This window comes from Phocoena phocoena, chromosome 15, assembly GCF_963924675.1.
Source record: "Phocoena phocoena chromosome 15, mPhoPho1.1, whole genome shotgun sequence".
Classification (NCBI taxonomy): domain Eukaryota; kingdom Metazoa; phylum Chordata; class Mammalia; order Artiodactyla; family Phocoenidae; genus Phocoena; species Phocoena phocoena.
The window spans coordinates 19,377,537-19,397,877 of NC_089233.1; the positions used below are offsets into that span (position 1 = coordinate 19,377,537).

Sequence of the window (20,341 nt, forward strand, 5' to 3'; positions counted from 1 at the left end):
CTGATTTCGGCTTTAAGGTACAACAGTTAAACATTAACACAGTCACAAGAGAGCAGAAACATATAGAGCCACTTGATGGGATTACAAAAAAATTATTACCTACTGATTATTAGCAAACCATCATCACTCACTAATAAAAAGACAGCATCTGAAAGCAGAATCTCAAACTCCAGCTTTAAGCGTTTTTTTGTTTTTTTTTCTTTTTGGCAGAGAAGATTCTTTAACAGAGCAATATGTAGTATCAGTGCTAAAAGTTGGGGTTTTTCTTTTTTTCCTATAAGAAACTACAAGGAGGTTTTTTTTTGTTGTTTTTTTTTTGTTTTTTTTTTTTTTTAAACTGGGGAACTGGTTTTCCTGAGAACCATGCTCTTTGATTTAGGACAGGAATAGAAAAACAAAAGAACATGGCCAAATGCTGCTCCTTTTTCCCAGAGATAGAAAGCATCTTTTAAATCATCCTCCATTTTTTTTTTTGTCTTTTAATTTTTTTTTTAAATGATGGAAGAGTAAACATTTTTTTCTCAAAAAACAAACAAAAAAATCTGTAAACAAGAAGGTTCAACGTGGGAACCTTCAAAACAAAATGGAAAGCCTATTCAAAGTGCAGGGCCCGTCCTGGGTGGCAGGTGGGCTGCAAGTCACAGCTGTGGCCACAGTTTTTCAAACTGCAGAGCGAAATTCTTTAGTTTTATAACATGAAAAAACTGGTGCAATACTTTCATTTATAGTCCTAAGTCAGTATCATAACTTGATCTTTTAAACTCCACGATACCACAATAAGGTAGGCAAACATCAAGGCATAGTAGAGAGCGCACACCTTTTAAGAACATCCTTGAGTAAACATTTACACTGGAACAGCTGCCCCCCCCATATTGCCGATTAGACGGAGAGAACATCATTCAGTGCAAAGTTAAAAGCTCATACATTATCAGCCCAAAAAAATGGTTTTGCAAAAAGAAAGAAAGAAGAGAAAAAGAATGAATGGGGGGGGAGGGGTAGAAAGGGGAAAATTAAAAAAAAGAACCCAAAGGCTAAACATGATGAATATACACAAGTGAGCTCATTCTATACGGTGTAGCATGTATGGCGCTATTTGGGAGTGTAAATAGATAGATACCTTTTCACATTATAATATTGGCCTGCATGATTCAAGTATTCAAACTGATATGTTTCAGGGAAAACAAAGTGGAAAATGTGCAGAGAATAGCTGTTCCCACAGGTGGCCCTGGCTGCAGGCGGCGAGCCCAACTTAGTGCTCCTTTCTTTCGCGTCTTGAGGTCGCAGTTCTGAGTCGAGTCTACACTGTTACATGGACTCTCCACCCCCACCCAGGTGGTCAACAGAAAGAAAAGCGTTAATGGGGGACGGGCTGCTAATTCCCCGGGGGTCGCTGCTGCTTGGAGGACCCCACAAGCTTGTGGAATAATGTGGGGTCCCCCAGAGGGAAGTGCCATGAAGGTCTCCACAGTTAGTTCCCGACAGCCCAGCACCATTCCAGTGATTGAGATCGGTCCGGCTGGAGAATGAGTGGGAACAGTCGAGGGAGCCCAGCCGGCTCTGGCTGGACCCGAGAGACTGCCAGCTGGGAGAAGGGGTCAGAGACTGACTTTGTGCAAAGAAACGACTGATCTCCTCTTCACTGGCAAGCTCAGCAAGAATAGTAGTGTTCCCCAGTACACACCTGGAGGAGAGAGACACAAGCGGGCTAGCTGAGGGGTCTGGGTCAAAGTCATGGTGACACTGTCTCTGCTACAAAAGCAGTGGAGGGCGAGAGGGAGAGGGCGGGGCACACAAGGACCCAGCGTGCCCTCCCTTAGAGCCAGCGTGTGCCCCGGAGGCTGCACACGGCGGGGGCACAGCGCCCAGGGCTCTCCGGGCCCAGCCGTGCCACCCAGTGCTGTTGTGGCACCAAGATCATGTCTTCTTGTCTCCTAACAAGCAATTTAAGGGATTTTCTAGGGCCATTTGGATCTGGTGTGATGCATCCCTTCCTGAGTACTGCCCCTGGAGCCCAAGACACAGTGAGGCTGCAGCTTTTATGAAGCGCTCACTGCGGGACCCCAAGTGCTGGCCCAGAGATGGCACACAGAGTCACCAGCTGCACTTTCATACACACAAGGGAGCCCTAACGAGAGAATTCCAAACTTGCAATCCCAAGGGCATTTTCCAGGCGCCATGCGCAGAATGGCCAACTTACATGTGCAGAGACTTTTGTGCCTTCACTACCTCTTCTTTTGAACTGTAGCGGACCAAAGCATTTCCATGCGGGAGGTTCAGGTGGAATGTGATCAGTGGGCCATGCTGCATGCACAGAGTGCGCAGAGTTGAGCCGTCAATCTAGGAAACAGAGCGCGGGGACTGCCAGTCAGACGCACCGCCACCAAGACTGTCCACGAGGGTTGTCCCAGGCTGGGACTCTGGTCCTTTCTCTCTTGCCCAAGGTTCTTCACTCCTGGTGCCGCTCTTCGCTGGGACTCACTGCTGTGGCAGGGTACAGTGCCCCCCTCCCCACCTCCACTGGTCCCAGAGCCATACCTCTGTGGCCTCTAGACTCCTGGACATTCCCCAGATCCCCAATTCCTTAGTTAGTCACTGCCCCTGCTGTGGCTTCATGTCTTCTCTCTTCCCTGCCCTGAGGACAGGATGCATCAAGGCACTGCTCCCTGGGGAGGAGGGGGGTGGGCTCTTAACACCCAGCCTCCAGAGGAGGGGGCAGTCCAGGGACTAAGAAAATGTTCTAATCTAAGAGGGCAGACAAGTTTTCTCAAAGTGCAGTACAAGGACCACCTGCATCAAATCCATCTGAATGCCCTTATAGAAATGCAGATCCCTGACCCTAGCCCAGATGTATACTAAATGAGAGTCTGTGGGGTGAGGCCTAGGACTCTATTTTCGGTCAGCCCCCGTGCATTTTACAGTGTGAAAACCACTGGGTCAGACCACCAGCCTGCCTGAGGCATCTAAAGACCATTCTCTGCCCGGCCTTGACATCTACTCAGCACCACTTTGGAAGGCCTGGGTGGTCCCCATCTCAGACTTAAACCAGAATGCAAACCTTTGCTTCCATGCTACCTGGCGTATCCACATAAGCCAGGACACCTGATGTTCTTACCTGAGGTGTAAGGTTTTTCAGAACAAGCCAATTTGTTATTCTCCCTGAGCTGCTCTCACCCCAGCTGGAACCTAAACAAGGAAGAAAAAGGACAAGTCAGTTTTCCAAGACTGTGGCCTGAATGACTGTTCAGGACAAACATACTCCAGTCAAACCGCAGACATTCAGGAGGATCATCTGGGCTCGTGGCGTCCTTCTCTTCCTTCTTACTTACCTGTGCGTCTACATGAGGTATTTTCTCTGTGGGCCCAAGATGCCAGCTCACTCCAGCTCGGACCAGGTGTTAATTTCTGGGGCACGTGGCTCTGCCTCTGGGTGGAGGGGGCTCAGAGGGCTGCCAGCTCATCACATGGTGGGCTAGTGAACCAAAGGCCAGATGCCTTTGGGGTCTTCCCATTTATAAAGCTAGAACTATCGCAAATGGTAGCCTTTGGGGAATCGCCTCAGCTCACAATGATCTCAGGTTATCAACTGATGACTGCATGCACGTCCCACAGGGTGTGAAGTTCGAGGGGATTTAAGAGCTTGCAGTCGTCCAGACACTCCTCGTTTCAGTCGGGGCTACCACAGGGGCTCCACACCTGGCTCTCCTGCCTGGCCCTACAGCATCGTCTCTCCCTCCCAGCAGCAGAGCTTTAAGACGTGATCAAGTCACTTCTGTCTACAACTACTTAAAAGTGCCTCAGATCTGATGAGGATGATTCTAATTTTTGTGACTTTCTGTTTGAATATTAAAAAAAAATCCCACAAGGACTCAGAGGCAAAAAATATACAAATCAATTTTCACTGCAAAGTAAAGGAGCTGTTGCAGTGGAGGATTCCTGGACTGAACGTCAACATTATGACATAGTGTGCGTGTGTGGTAATTGCAGTCATTGTAGCTTTTGTTGTGGTCATCCGTTTACAATGCTTGCTGTCAGTTTACTTATCTCTTGTAAAAATAAAATGCAGTGTGTGTGTGTTAAAAAAAAAAGAACTTAAAAACAAAAAAAAACAGTGCCTCAGAAACACTCCGGGTGGCTTAGGAAGATGGCTGCATGACACAGCTCGTGCCCACTCAGCTCGCCCTGAACACCACCCCTTGCCAAGCTCCAACTCCAGCAGGAAACCCTTGTGCTTTCCCAGGTCTCTGCGCCTGGCACATGCTGCGCCCTCTGCTGGCCTGGCTGACTCTTACAGGCTTCCTGAGCCCATTCAACTCCACCAACCGCCTGAGGGTGAGGGCGCCACCAGGCACTTAGCTGGCATCCAAAACACATCTGTGGCCTGAAAGAACCACTTACACACAACACCAATTACACTAACTTGCATTCAGTAGCTTAGAACAGACTCATGTGCTTTTTTCACATAATTAAAACTTTCCCCCAAAGGAAACACTGCAAGTTTTATTTCAGCCACTCACCTGTCCAAAGATAAGAAATTATTAATGAGGGTTTACTACAATTTTCAGCCTGGAGATGAGAAAGTTTGGTGCATTTGAGGGGCGGGGTAGAATGGATGAACTGGTAGACGAGCTCTGAGTTGTATTTGTGGCTGTGTGTGTTGTGTATGTTGGGGCGAGGCGGGTGGGGACGTGATGCCAGTACAAATCCGGTGCTAGTCATTTACGGAAGGAGTAGAGAGGTAAGGGAACCATCTGTCCCAGTTTTCCTGGGACAGTCTGGCTTAGGCCTGTACAGTTAATTAACAGCACCCCTTTTCACTCTCAAACGTCCCTGTTTAATCAATAAATCTCATGATCATCCGAAGTACAGGCCAAGCTTTCACCCAAACAGACCCCATTCTTCAAGGCCCAGATGGGCTGCTCCCACCTCCCAAGGCTTGTCAGATGACACTTCTGCTCCATGTGACATGGTATTATGACAAGCCTGCCATGAGCAGGAAGTTACTATACCTAATAAGATGAGCCCTTGAGGAACTTCTGAAAGAAAGGAGATCCCCATTCCATTAACTTTATCACCGACAGGTGTGTGTCTTTGGGGACATGTAAGTAAACTGGGCAAAATTTAAAATAAAATTTAAGACTCTCCAAAGCATGGCAATTGCAGAAGACAGCAATGAACCAGGAATCTTACGTTAAGTTCTAATCTTACTTTACAGAGGATAACGCAACGGGCTGCTGTTTAGGTCTCTGTCAAACTAGGCTGTTGGTACTGACTAGCGTTCAGCAAATAAGCCACATGAAACCACCTTATGCATGTCGTCTTACCTGGGGTATACCTGGCGTCAGAATTTCCCCATCCTCCACCTACACGAAGGGGAGAATTATCCCACGTAGACAAGGGTGGCTTCTGACCAGTCAGTCCCGGAGGTGGGCGGGACGGAGCAGTGATGTTTTTAGGTGGCAAAGGGACCTTCCACAGCTCATGAGCCAGAGAGGTGTTTGTAACTGAACCAGGAGACCATGTCAATTTGGAATCACTATTTCTGGCTACTCAAAGGAAAAAAACAAAAGTGGGAAAGAGGGGAGATAAATGCTTTCAGAAAAGAGAAAATTTAAATAATGACAACACTCATTCCCCCACTAAAAGCAAATCAAACAAATAAAAAAACTTAAAAAAAACCCAAATCAAACTAAACTGCAGAAGAAACAAAAAGCCAAAAGGAAACTGCTCCCTTGCCTCAAAACAGACTGCCCGTCTCATTAATAGTTTTAAGACCTGTGAGACCCTTAGTCCAGCGTATACAACTACACTGAACACTGCTTTGAGCTGCTCTAAAGTAGCAAGTGGGAACTCCATACCTTAACAACCATAATGAGCTGCTCAGGACCAACAATTAGGCCATTCGATTTTAGCACTGTGCTATTCATTCATGAAAAAAGGACTACAAAAGCAGCCCTAACTCAGGGAGTCTTCACAGCAGACATTCGCTGGGGGCTACTCTACGCCGAGCGCTGGGCTGCTGGGCGCTTGGTGTACGCTACCTCTAATCCTCACACACATTTTACTGAGGTTCAGAGAGGTTAAGCAACTTGCCTATGGGTCCAGTGCACAGCCAGGAACACAGAAAACTAAACCGAAATAATACCAAAAAAAATGAGAGAGCAGAAGGGGATAGAAAATTTTATAACTTCTGTCACCATCAATTATTTTTTCTACCTGCTCATAAGGAGCATGTCTTTAAGTCAGCACGTCTAAAAGTGTGATGGGAAGACTGGTCACAACACAGTTTATTACTGGTCTGTGACAGTACAAATACAGAAATTCAGAGTGAGCGTTTGTAAACTCTTAACAGCAATCTGATGCTGCTGTAACTCCCAAGTGTGTACTCCAGCAACTCGAAGTTCAGGTTTACTGTATTTTACAAAAGTTACCAGTCTGCAAAGGATTGGGCATTAAAAGAATAAAAGGTCCTTCACTACAGATTGTTGAGGACTACTGCTTCGAACTAAATTACATTTAATCTGAGACAGCTCTCAGATGAGAGTGGCTAGTCAGTGAAACCTGATAATTTTAGTAAATGACTACTGGATACAGTAAATTTTAAAAGGGAGCAAGTGGTATTAAAAATATCTTCCCAGGCTCAGAAATATACTCTCCCAGCTCCCTGAAAAGAAGACTCTGAATCAAAAGGAGAGGTAAACACAACGGCCCTGGCCCCAGGTTCTGCCCCTTCCTCTGCCAGAGCCTTGGCAAACTCAGGACAAGGCCCACCTGAAGTGCTTTGTGCTGTACTGCTGAGGGGAACGTTGTAGTTGGAGGCACGAATGGATGACCAGGCACTAGTTGAAGGCAGCGTGGTGTTCAAGGATGAGGATGACCCTACACAGGAAAAGAGCACAACTAGTCATCCCCTGAGCAGGGGACATGGCATTAGAGAAGAAGCAAAAGCACTCTGTGGACCTGCACCTTAACAGTATGCCAGAGAAAGGAAACAGCCATGTTCAGGGCCATGGGAACGGCGCCCATGACTGTAGCTTCCTTCCTGCCTTCAAAACAGCATGTGGACAGCTTGCTCACTGTTTCCACTGTGGCTCAAGAGGTATCCCTCCCATTCCGGTCTTCTAATAACTGTCTGTGAGAACGCACCCCAACAATGGGATCCAGCAAGAGACAACAGCAGCCCTGCTTCTCAGCAGTGGGCTCCACCAGGGCTCCCAGTCTGTCTCTGAGCTCTAATGACTTCTTATTGGGCAGCTCACCAAGGTGCCCTGGCACTGGCACTACCAGTGAGCCAGGCCTTTGTCCTCTCCCATCGTGCCCCACATTCAGTCTCGAAAACCTAGCCTTTCTTCCTATTTTTAAAAAAATCCCCTTGACCACTACCCTACTTTAGCTCCAGACCCGACCATTATGTGGATCACTGCAACAGCTCCTGCTGCCAGATTCTTTCATTAACCACCAGGCTGTGAGGTTTTATTGCTGGCTCTGTCCCCACGCTCTCCTGTGAAGGCAGTGGCTTTAACTATTTCTATACATAGTCGGCTGCTAAACTCAGTCATTTTAGAATGATGAGGATTCTTATCTTACCACTGTGATCTGGCAAACACCTGTTAACATTCTGTATTTAACAGAAAGTGCTGTTTTACATTTTCTTTATTACAAACTGTTTAAGGGGACAGCTGTGAGGCTGTACGTTACAGAAAGAGAAGAGACCGTCACTCATTTCATTCACCTTTCTTCTACTGCATGCATGGAGTACTTACATATGCCTGGGGTGAAAGACAACCACGGGGTAGGTGGGAGGAGGATTTCATTGGATAACCTACTAAAAGTGCATCTGGACTGCAGCGACCCTTAAATTTTTCTTATTTTCACTCTCTGGGAGACAAAGAAAGCCAATTCCTTCTCCAGATGAAAGTTCTTTAACATCCAGAGTGTATAAACAAATAATAACATAACATCTTCCATAAGAAACACCCATTTCTTAATAACCACAATACGGAAACCTGGTATAAAATGGGTAACAACCTTCAGTTGTTAACACAGTTACTGGAAAGCAAGTGCCTGCTGGTCCTTTGCGTTTACCACATCAAGTGATAATAAATCCTCATCATTTTAAAAGTGGCTAAAAGTCACCTACGGGAAATCGAGAATTCTGTTATCACTGTCACGAGCCCCTTGGAGGTCAGGTGCTGTACTGTGCTGGAGTGACTCTCGCTGCTCAAACTTTCACATCTACTTTGAGCCACTGTCCTGCATCATTCAGAAATCCTGAGTCGTACCCGCCTACATACCACTGTTCCTGTCCCTGAGGTGGTCGACTTCCCGCACAGTATTAATTGAAAGATTGTTTATGACACTGCCAGGAGTGACATAAGGGTCAGTTTCAGGGTCAATGTTTGGATAACCTTTCCATGGTTCACCAGGGCGAAATTCTGGAAATAAAAATTTAAAATCAGTTCAGGCTTAATCATCAGCTGAAAATCCGTCAGTAACTACCCAAAAGTTTTATTCCTAAAGTCTATGCAATTATCAAATACCTCCCAATACTCTCAAATTATTTTCCAATATCCTAACAGGCTGACTCAATATCACAATTAATATACTGTTTTTTATGAATAACTTGCAACTTTTTTCTGGGTTTATATATCCTTAAAAGTAACACTTTAAAGTGCTTTATTACAAATCACAAAGCCACAGCAAGTTGGAGAGGACGAAACAGGTCATAGGTGCATTTCTGGTGATTCCGCAGTAAATGCAAATGCTGTCACCTCTGTCCCCAGACACAGCTAGAGAAGAACAATGAATGAAGGTTTATATCATTCTTCGCGCTGGCCTAATCCCTTTGTGGGACTAACCCCACCTTCACAGACTGGAGCATAAAGGCGCTGGCAATGGGCCAGGTCACTCATCAGCCCGAGACCTGGGCTCAACTTCCCTTTCGCATTTCTGTGTTCTTCCTCATCCTTCGCGTAGTTCAGTCCAATCACAGATACAGGGCCAAATCATTAGTATATCTAGAGGTATCGAAACCTTAATGGACACAAACTCTCATAAAAGAAGATGTTGGCATTTTACCTGGTGGCCAATTAACACTGCTAGAGCCGTTAGGCGATTTGGCACGTGGCCAGCCATCTCCTACTGAACCCGGAGGACTGGCTGGTGAAGTACTGCTGTTCATAAAGTCATAGGGAACAAATGGAGACTCTTCCAGCCTGAAACCACTTGAAATAGCACCTAAAGAGAGAAAATGGAAGGGAAATGTGAGCAAAATATAGTATCACATGTATTTCTTGTAGTTTATCAAATATAGTAAGAAAACTTTGTATTAGATCTGTGGGTTCCAAACTGTTCTGTAGATTATGTGAAGATGTGAGGAGAAAAGAAAGCCCTGTGCTTTCTTCCAGATTTCAATCACTTCTAGCCTCTGATATGAATGAGGTCCTTGCCCACGACGACAGTATATTTTCACAAAAAGCCATGTAAATGGACAGAGGGCAGAAGGAGAGAATGTGTGTCAAGGAGCGGGCAGGGACAGCATGGCGAGTCTGGGGAAAAAGGTTCTAGCCAGTGGGTGCGGCCTGCACAAAGACTTGAGGAGAAAAACTGTTCGGCACATTTGAGGAACTGAAAGATCATTCTGCCTGAAAAACAGTAAACGGGAGAGAGAACAACATGAAGGAGTGGGGCCCTGATCTTGAAGGGCACGGATGACCAAGTACATTTTGTTTTAAATGCTTGGAATTCAAAGATCCTGAGGTGGGGTGTGCACACTCTAGCTGTCCCAGGCCCTACCACTCCAGACTGGCCTATGCCCTGCCTGTTCCCTGAAAGCATCAGAATTTACAACACCCTCAGACAGGGTTTAGTAGGACTTGGCAAGGAGTTCTTTATGCCGAGGGGTTTTAGGAAGGGAAGTAATACAATCCCATTTGTTTTGAGGTCACATTTGCTGCAGTGTGGAAAATGGAAGGAAGGCTAGCATAGAAGCAGGGAGACCATTAGGAGACACAACAGATGCATAAACTATGTATTTTGGAAGCAGAATGGGTACTATTCACAGATGGACTCAATGTGCAGATTGGAGAAAGGAAGAAATCAAGAATATCTCTTAGGCCCAAATATCCATCAACAGATGAATGCACAAACATAATGTGGTATATATTATCCAATCCAACTATAAAAAGGAGTGAAATACATGTGCATGCTACAACACGGACGAACCTCGAAAACATTACGCTAAGTCAAAAATACGAGTCATAAAAGACCAGATATTATATGCTTCCATTTATATGAAATGTCCAATACAGACAAATCTATAGAAAACAAAAATATTAGTTTTTACTTATGGCTAGAGAGATGGGAAAATGGAGGTGGGAGAAATGACACCTAAGGGGTTCTTCTAGGGTAAGGAAAATGTTCAAAAGTTGATTGTGTGGGGCTTCCCTGGTGGCGCAGTGGTTAAGAATCCACCTGCCAATGCAGGGGACAGATTCGAGCCCTGGTCTGGGAAGATCCCACATGCCGCGGAGCAACGAAGCCTGTGCACCACAACTACTGAGCCTGCGCTCTAGAGCATGCGAGCCACAACTACTGAGCCTGCGTGCCGCAACTACTGAAGCCCGCGCCTAGAGCCTGTGCTCCGCAACAAGAAGCCACTGCAATAAGAAGTCCACGCACCGCAATGAAGAGTAGCCCCTGCTCACCGCAACTAGAGAAAGCCCACGTGCAGCAACGAAGACCCAACGCAGCCAAAAACAAGAAAAAAAAGGTAAAAAAAAAAAGTTGATTGTTCGATGGATACCCAACTGAGAATGTTACTGAAAGCCACAAAATTTTATACTTTAAAAGGAGAAATTGTATTATATGTAAATTATCTCAAGCTTTTTGAAAAAGAGAATGCCTCTTAAACTTCTAGCTTCAATAACTTGATTGAAGGAGGTACAATTTCTGGAATGGGGAGGAACAAGGGTGAAGAAAGTGAAACTGAGCAGGTCCCTGTGTGGCCCTCCCGTGTACAAAAGCCATTCCATGTCCCCCATTTCTTGTTTGTAGAAAAAAGGTTTCAGCCTCCTAGATCTTCCCTGAGCCCCAAAGGGCAGATTCAAACAGTTACTAATCTGGGGAGTGAGGGAACGCAGAAACAAAGGAAAGGCAGTCAAGAAACAATAGTGTAGCCACCGGCCGGATCCTGGTTCCTCCTGAAAATCAAAAGATATACATCACAACCTGATAGAAATCTGATTTCTTCTACAGGAACTGAGGCCCCCAACCCAGGTGGAGGATGGTAACTTCAGGCTGATCACAAACACTGGACCACAGACTGGATGGGACCAGAGGGCTAACGACTGAGACTCCTGGAACACCACCGTGTTATTTTCCCACCAATCAACCAGAGGAAGGTTACACCTCCTGTAGTCCCCCCAACCCCATTTCGCCTATAAAAATTCTTCCCCCCCTGAAAAGCATTGGGGAGTTTGCACTTTTTGAGCACAAGCTGTCCATTCTCCTTGTTTGGCCTTGCAATACTCCTTTCTCTATTCCAAACTCTGACATTTCAGTTTGTTTGGCCTCACTGCGCATCAGATGAACTTGGATTTGACAACAGAAGGAAAACCAAGCGTCTTGTCCATTCATGTAGAGTTTGAAACAGATGTAAGGAAAGTCCTGGTTCATGGACTCAAGGCTGCTCCAGCTATGAGCTTCTGGTAAAATACAGGACCTCATGCCACTCACTGGTGGGCACTAACGTATCCGTGACTCGATTCAGTTATTCCACCAATTCCATTTCCCTCTCTTCTCTGGCTTCCTCATCTAGTTATTACTTTTATCGTAGTGAACTATGTATCTTAACCTAATTAAAACCACTTGGAAATAAAGTGGGATATATAAAGTAGTAGTTGCAAGTAATACAGTAAGTAAGCATAACTGCCAAATTTGAAGTGATTAATTCTTACACAAGAGCCAGCAATGATGAAAGCATCCACCTCCCTTTTTATATAAAAAAGAAATAATATCTACTTATTCAAACTTCATTTTATTTAAAAGGACAATAGACATAACTTAAGCGGCAGCCATGATCCAATTACATTCTATTAGACACTGCATGGGAGAGCATCAGAAAAATGAAATGTAAAATTTATGTGGTAGGTTTAGTTTAAGCGAATAGAGCTGGATTTACACTGGAGAAATGGTGCTGTCTTAGAGGTAGGGCACTCATGAGATGACAATGATGGCAGTAACAATAATGATGAAAGCTGAGACCCACTGGCCACCTACGTGTCTAACCCCGTTCTAGTGCTTAGGTGCTTCAGAGTTATTGCCTTATCAATCCTCAAAACATCATAAGGGGTACTATTATTACTCCCATTTAGCAGATGAGGGACCAAAGTTCAGAAAGGTTAAGCTACTTGCCAGCAGCTAATAAACAGCAGAGCTAATTAGTAGCAGAGGTAGGTGTCAATTCTAGGGTCCATATTTATTTTGACATTTTGCCATTGTCTCAGCTCCCACTCCCTCTCTGAAGGAAAATTCCAAATGTGATATACCACTGTGTGGCAAATTAGCTTAGAATTCAGGGCTGCTTGATTTCATGTTTCAGTGTTCCTTCAGTTACATGACAATTTCACATTTAATTTCTGATAATCATCAGTCCAATGTGTACAAACCAGCAAACTGACCTTTAAGCCAAGTTTAGTCCAAGTTTCAAGATAAAATCCAATGAAAAGGGAAGGAATGAATGTAACAAAATATCCTTTTAATACTAATCAGAGGAACAATGATTTGGTGTTACTTAAGTCAGAAAACAAGAGTCTCTCCTGGCTCTTCCCTATTATTTTAAAATCACTAAGTCCTGTCAATCCTGCTGCCTACCTAGCTCTTTTTTCTCCTCCTGTGGTTGCAAAGATTTCTGAATTACTTTGTTCTGGGTCCCCCTGTATACAGCATAGAGCCAGATTTTGCTTTATGATCCAGTATGAATTTCTTTTAATTTCTTTACAGATTCTTTAAAAACTCTTTGAAAATGTTGATTTATCTTTTCTGAAACTGTGGAAGGTTTATAGTTTTTGTTTAGTGGGTATCTTTATAACTTACACATTTAATCTTCATTTCTTTTTAAAATATTTTGATTGAGATATAATTGACATACAACATACTAGTTTCAAGTGTACAACATAATGATTTGCTATTTGTGTATATTGTTAAATGATCATATAGCTTTTGAATAATGACACATGAGATCAGACTACTGTCATCTCTTGTTTGACCACGCTCTGGATTAGGCAGAAGTTTCCTAACTAATCTCTCTGTCCACTTCTACTCCCCAGTTCTTCACACTGCCTCTTCAAAAATGCCAATCTGATCATGTCACTTTCCAGCTTAAAACTCTTCAACAGTTCTCCATTACAGAGAAGTAAAATTCAAACTCTTCAGTAGTTTGTAAGGCTCTTAAAACTCTAGCCTCTACTAACGCTTTATGGATTTCCCTCCTTCCACCTCTGCCTGGCTAATGCCTTTTATCCTTCATATCTCAGCTTAAGGGATCACAGGCCTCCTGGAAACCATTCCCAATTGCCCTCAACTAACTCTAAGACTAAAATAAATGTATTCCAGCTCCTGAACATTGTACTTTTCTCTGGCAATGAGGAGGGGAAAGGGATTTTCTAAACTCTGGTAAGTCACAGAATCTTAGGACCATAAAGTGTCACAAATACCCCAGTCCAAACCTCACTTGACCCACAATTCCCCTGTTACGCAGCCTTGCCTCCACTCTACTCTACTTCCCTTAATGAATCTCGTTTTTTGACTCTGGAAGGTGTGTAGTAAAGGGTTAGCACAGGGCTACACTGCACATGGCAAAGAGCTTCAGGGACTAGTCCTTGATGGCTCCTGGGTTCCTGTAACTCACAGAATAGCATGCCAGATTAAGAGTTCCTCTGCATACATTGGGCCATGGCCATGCCAGAGAGTTTATGATAACAATGTGATTTATGGTGAACATCTGTTTTTGTTTGCATGGGGCCTGGGTCATGCTGTTTTGGTCTGAACTCTGAAGGGTCTGCAGGGGATTGGAGATTGACAAGCAGGTGTGCTCCATGTCTACACAACTGACCCCTGACAAAAAACTGAGGACACTAAGGCTTGGCTGAGCTTCTCTGGCTGGCAATACTTTGTACATGTTGTCACACATTGTTGCTGGGAGAATTAAGTCCGAGAAACTGTACTGAGAGAGGACAACAAAAGGCTTCTTCTGGTTTCTCCTGGACTCTTTTCTATGTGCCTTTTTCCTTTGTGGATTTTAATCTGTATTCTTTTGCTGTAATAAACCATAACGGTGAGTATTACCGTTTTTCTGAGTTCTTCTAGGAAACCAGCGTACTTGGGGATCTCTGACACGGAAGATTCTCTTGAATTTGCCCTTTCTTCTCTGCTCCACAACTATCTTACTAGCCCTCTAAGCTTCACTAGATGGGGATAAAAATAGAACCCACGTAAGACTGTGATGCAAAAGATCAGAGCCAGCCAGGCGTCCCCACAGGCCTCTCCTGTTTCCAGGCTCAGCCCATCTCAGCCCAGCCTGACTACTGCTATCGGATCATTCCTGCTTAAAAAATGATCTCTACACTACTCTGGTACTATGAAAAAACAACCCCCGTTTTCTACAACATGGAAATACAAATGCCAATAAGGCCAATCAGGTTTTATATACAAGTGAAGCAACTTGCCTACAGAAAAAAAATCCCATGGTCCCTCCCCTCCTCAGACAGAAACATGACTACAGGGAAATATTTCTCTGGTTAGGGAGTACAGAAAAATATTTCTCCACCAATGGGGGGGAAGGTACAGGTGTGAGGCGAATGGGAAGAATGAGCCATGGGCAGTAGCCACTCAACTCTGGGTGGTGACTGCTCTGGAGCTTGGTGCTGGCAGACCTTCACATTTCTCCAGAGATGCCAGAAATCTGAATCTGTACATGAAATTTCCTGAGTGTTTAACCAGATGTTGGTTCAAAAAAAATATTTTCAAAATAGTGTGTAACAAAGCATAACACTCAGACCAGTTTTGGGATCTCTTCTAGAATACAAAGTTAGATGCCAATTTTATTTTTATAAGGACAAAAGAACAAACTGCACCAATATAATAATGGAAATAAGATGATGAACATTTCTCTATTTTTTTAATATAAGGAAAACTGAAAACAAAGCAAACAAATAAAAAGAGTGTGCCTGAGAAGAAGATTCTAAGTCTCTACCAGGAGAAAGAGAGATAGTAAGAGAAGGAAAAGAACCACAGAGCCAAGAGGAGCACTTCCGGGAGAAAATGATAGTATAAACAATTAGAGAATTATTATGGTAAGAAAAAGCACTTTCTTTAAACAGACTGAAAAGCTTAAAAAAAAAAAAAACCCAAAAAACAAAACCCCAACCTTTTAAGACTTGAAATTTAGAGGGTTCTTATATACAGATATAAAACCAACCTGGTCTTTCTTTCTAGACATGAAGACCAAAACCACACCAGGTCAAGGTATATTTCTGAAGTCATTTTTACAAGGAAGGAAAAAATACAACAATGAAGAAAGAATAAAAGCAACCACAGAGAAGAAATTCTATCAAACACTCTTGATTTTTAAGGGGATAAAGTAAAAGCCTGGAGATCTCAAAATAATATCCATGAAGGGAAGACTACTAGTCGTGGGCTGCTTCAGATTAGTTACAGGGCCTGCTAAAGTAAAGAAAATGAGAACATTTTGGGGGTGGGGAAGCATATAAAAATTTTGTAATTTGTATTAACAATACAAAAATAATTTTAAAAAAGAAAAAATGACAATTTCAAGATGTCAAGTTAAGTAAATAAAGAATAGTAGAATAAACTCACACTTATGGTCAATTAATCTACGACAAAGGAGGCAAGAACATACAATGGAGAAAAAGACAGTCTCTTCAATAAGTGGTGCTGGGAAGACTGGACAGCTGCATGTAAAAAAATGAAACTAGAACATTCTCTAACACCATATACAAAAATAAATTAAAAATTGACTAAAGACCTAAATGTAAGACCAGAAACCATAAAACTCCTAGAGGAAAACATAGTCAAACACTCTTTGAGATAAATCGTAACAGTATTTTTTTGGATCTGTCTCCTAAAGCAAAGGAAATAAAAGCAAAAATTAAAAAATGGGGCTTCCTTGGTGGTGCAGTGGTTAAGAATCCTCCTGCCAATGCAGGGGAGATGGGTTCGAGCCCTGGTCCAGGAGATCCCACATGCCGCAGAGCAACTAAGCCTGTGCGCCACAACTGAGCCTGCGCTCTAGAGCCCACGAGCCACAACTACTGAGCCCGTGTGCCACAACTACTGAAGCCCACGCACCTAGAGCTTGTGCTCCGCAACAAGAGAAGCCACTGCAATGAGAAACCTGCGCACCGCAACGAAGAGTAGACCCTGCTTGCTGCAACTAGAGAAAAGCCCGTGTGCAGCAACAAAGGCCGGATGCAGCCACAAATAAATAAAATAAATTTATTTTTAAAAAATAAACAAATGGGACCGAATTAAACTTAAAAGCTTTTGCCCAGCAAAGGAAACCATTGACAATGAAAAGACAACCTAATGAATGTGAAAAAATACTTGCAAATGGTATGACTGATAAGGGGTTAATATCCAGAATATATAACAGTTCATACAACTCAACATATAAAAAAAAAACAACACCCAATTTAAAAATGAGCAGAAGACCTGAACAGTTTTGCAAAGAGGACATGCAGATGGCCAAAAGGCACATGAAAAGATGCTCAACATCGCTAATCATCAGGGAAATGCAAATCAAAACCACAATGAGATATCAGCTCTCACTGTCAGAATGGCTATCATCAAAAAGACCACAAACAATAAATATTGATGAGGATGTGGAGAAACGGGAACACTGTGCACTGTTGGTGGGAATGTAAATTGGCACAGCCGCTGTGGAAAACAGTATGTAGGTTTCTCAAAAAATTAAAAATACAACTACTAATGACCCAGCAATCCCACTTCTGGGTATATATCCAAGAGAAATGAAAATAGGATATCAAAAAGACATCTGCACGTTTATTGCATCATTATTCACAATAACCAAGATATGGAAACAACCTGAGTGTCCATCAATGAATGAAGAAGGTGTTGTATACACATACAAAGGAATAATATTCAGCCTGGAGAAAGAAGAAAATTCTGCCATTTACAACAACACGGATGAACCTTAAGGGTATTATGCTGAGTAAAATAAGTCAGACAGAGAAGGACAAATACTGTATATCACCTATACGTGGATTCTAAAAAAATACAACAAACTAGTGAATATAACAAAAAGGAAACAGATTCAGATATAGAGAATTAGTAGTTACCAGTGGGGAGAGGGGCAAGATAAGGACAGGGGATTAAGAGGCACAAACTATTAGGTATAAAATAAGCTACAAGGATATACTGTACAACACAAGGAACTTAGCCAATATTTTGCAATAACTACAAATGGAGTATAACCTTTAAAAATTGTGAATCACTATATTGTACACCTGTAACTTATATAACATTGTACATCAACTATATTTTAATTTAAAAAAAGAATAACAGGAACCTACACTGAAGGAGAAAGAGCATCAACCTCCTTATTCTGAAGAAGAGAACGTTACTAGAATATGTTCATTAGATTGCTATGTATACAGGAATAAAACTATTTATTGTTTAAGCTAATTACTAAAAAACAAAAACTCACTGCTCACATTCCAGGTTTATGCAAAATCAAACAATAAAATGCATAATGAAAAAATATAGAACAGATACTAAGTTTAAATAAAGAGAGAAGATAAAATACAAAATTAAAATATAAAATCACTAATTGAATTGATTGAAAAACAAACTTATGATAGTAGGCTGCTTATAAGAAGACACCACCACCCACTACCTGCATGTCACATGCCGGCAATGAGGCAGGAGCTTAATAGTTATTATCTCATTCAATCCTCAACAGTTCTATGATGCATCATTTCCACTTTACAGATGCAAACACTGTGGCTTAGAGGTTAAGAACTGGGATCAAATCCCAGGTCTATCTGCCTTCAAAACCTATGCTGCGGGCTTCCCTGGTGGCGCAGTGGTTGAGAGTCTGCCTGCCGATGCGGGGGACATGGGTTCGTGCCCTGGTCCGGGAGGATCCCACAAGCCGTGGAGCGGCTGGGCCCGTGAGCCATGGCCGCTGGGCCTGCGCGTCCGGAGCCTGTGCTCCGCAACCGGAGAGGCCACAACAGTGAGAGGCCCGCGTACCGCAAAAAAAAAACACACAAAAAAACCTATGCTGCGTGATGACACGCCATTTATATAACGCATACTATATACATACCAGCATGCCCTAGGTAAGTATGCCGAGCACTTGAGAATATATGATATACGTTACACCTAAAACAGCAGTGAGAGGAAGGAAACATTTTTACAAAGAAACTGAGGGTCAGACTTGCAAAACAGACATGGAAAAATTCATTTTAATCAGAGTAGACAGAAAACCATATGGCAGAGACATTTTTCTGGGTCTCCACGTCCTACCTCTCTACCCATTCTTCTCCAGGTTTCTTGTACTACCACTGGCTCTAGGATTGTGTGTCCTTATTCCCTTCTATGCACCGTCTCTCTGGGCAACCTCATCCATGTCGACGACATCAACATTCTGATGAACACAAAATCTTACTCTCACCCAGATTTTTCTTCTGAGTACCAGGCCTCTAATTCTAATTTCTTACTGGGCTTTTCCACGTTGAGCTATCCCTAAAATACCACACTCAACAAGTCTAAAATCCATCCATTATCTGTCCCAGCAGGCCTGCTTCAATTCCTACATTTACTCTACCATTAACTGCATTACTGTCCACTCATCCTTTCACCTAGCAAATGTCCCCCGAGTGCTGCAATGTGCTCAGTGGGGCTACAGGTAAGCAAAGCATGGACTCTCTCCTCCAGGAATTTATGTCCTGTTACGGAAAAAGGCCTAAATGGATACTTACACAAGACAGATACACATAAGAGGTGCTATTCGAACACAAAGCCTGGAGGAGGCTTCTTGGAAATGACTCTTGAGCCCAGGGTAAGGTACAGGGTTGGACTGAGGAAGGCAAGCAGCACAGGAGGCACATCACAGATAATCATATATTTGCAGAATGAATTAACTTAGTTACGAAGCCCTTTTGTCCTTAATTCTAACACTCTCTTCAATGCATTCCGTCTTCTCATGTCCGTTGCCCTCTGTCTCACTTAGACTTCTTTAAGCCTTAGGTGCCTTTAGATATCCACCATTTTCATGTTTAAAGTGATTTTTTTGGCACAAAAGTTTTCCATGATTGCTCAATACCTACTATTGCAGCTACACCTTCCTCCTTTCTCTCACTTGCACCTTCACCCCCAGACATGCCCACCTAGCAGAACTCCCCAGGAGGTCCTGCCTTTGAACATTTCACATGCTATCCTCTCCATGGTGTTCTCTCTCCACTCCTCTGGTAAACGTGAAGACTCAGTTCAGACCCATGGTTTGTTATTCCTGACTCACTTCTCCATTAGATTTCACTTTCTTATACTATTTATCCTATTGTATGTATTAACTTTTATAGCACCTATCACAGTGTAGTAAAGCTGTTTACATGTTTATTTTTGCTACCAAACAATGAGCTTCTTCAGGGCAAGTTATTTTTACTTGTTTACATAGTCAATTGTGCGCATGTATGTACATATGTATCTATGTATTCCAGGTGGCCTAGCACAGTTCTTGGAAGGCAGAAAATACTCCATTAACAATTACTAGATGAATGGAAAGGCACTGTTAGAAGTCAAATTATGGTGGAAGTTTTTAATCCCTTGTATCAGATTAAATTGAGTAAATGTTAAGTAGAACACTAAAACAATAAAATAGCAAAAAACTAAATGATCATCTAGAGAGGGAATAATTAAAAAATAAATGTGGAATCTGATCTGTTTTTCACAATAGCACAATAAAGGTCATTTTTTTTAGTTTTAACTAAGACTTAATAACTAATAAAGCACTTTTTAATAATGAGAAAAGGTCCTTAAGAGAATTTAGCTATGAAAATATATATATAAAATAAAATAAAGCCTAAATTTAATATTCTACAGTTATCTTTTTAAAAGTCAAAATATAAGAATGTATTTTATACCATGTTTGCTGGAGTTTTGATCCAAAGATGTGTTCACAGAAATGCTGTCCACTGTAGTCCACTTCCTTAGTCTTGACTGTGGCTCTTTAATACTGTTCATATCCATATTTACATTCAAGTTTGAGTTCAAGCCTAAAAATAAGATAATAATTTAAAAA

The 20,341-nt window shown here is 42.7% G+C and overlaps 1 protein-coding gene across 2 annotated transcripts in view; it reads right to left on the reverse strand.

Annotated features, from left to right (window-relative positions):
* Nucleotides 1–319: 319 nt before the first annotated feature.
* The window catches only part of TNRC6A (trinucleotide repeat containing adaptor 6A), a 165,626-nt gene continuing 145,604 nt past the window's right edge, over nt 320–20,341 (reverse strand). For both annotated transcript variants that reach the window (XM_065891795.1, XM_065891794.1), the window contains 8 exons: nt 20,184–20,315; nt 9,076–9,234; nt 8,292–8,432; nt 6,769–6,876; nt 5,322–5,543; nt 3,113–3,183; nt 2,198–2,337; nt 320–1,681 (listed from right to left, as the gene is read on the reverse strand). In XM_065891795.1, coding sequence (XP_065747867.1) covers nt 1,306–1,681; nt 2,198–2,337; nt 3,113–3,183; nt 5,322–5,543; nt 6,769–6,876; nt 8,292–8,432; nt 9,076–9,234; nt 20,184–20,315 — 1,349 coding nt within the window. In that variant the 3' untranslated portion in view covers nt 320–1,305. The remainder of the gene's footprint in view (nt 1,682–2,197; nt 2,338–3,112; nt 3,184–5,321; nt 5,544–6,768; nt 6,877–8,291; nt 8,433–9,075; nt 9,235–20,183; nt 20,316–20,341) is intronic.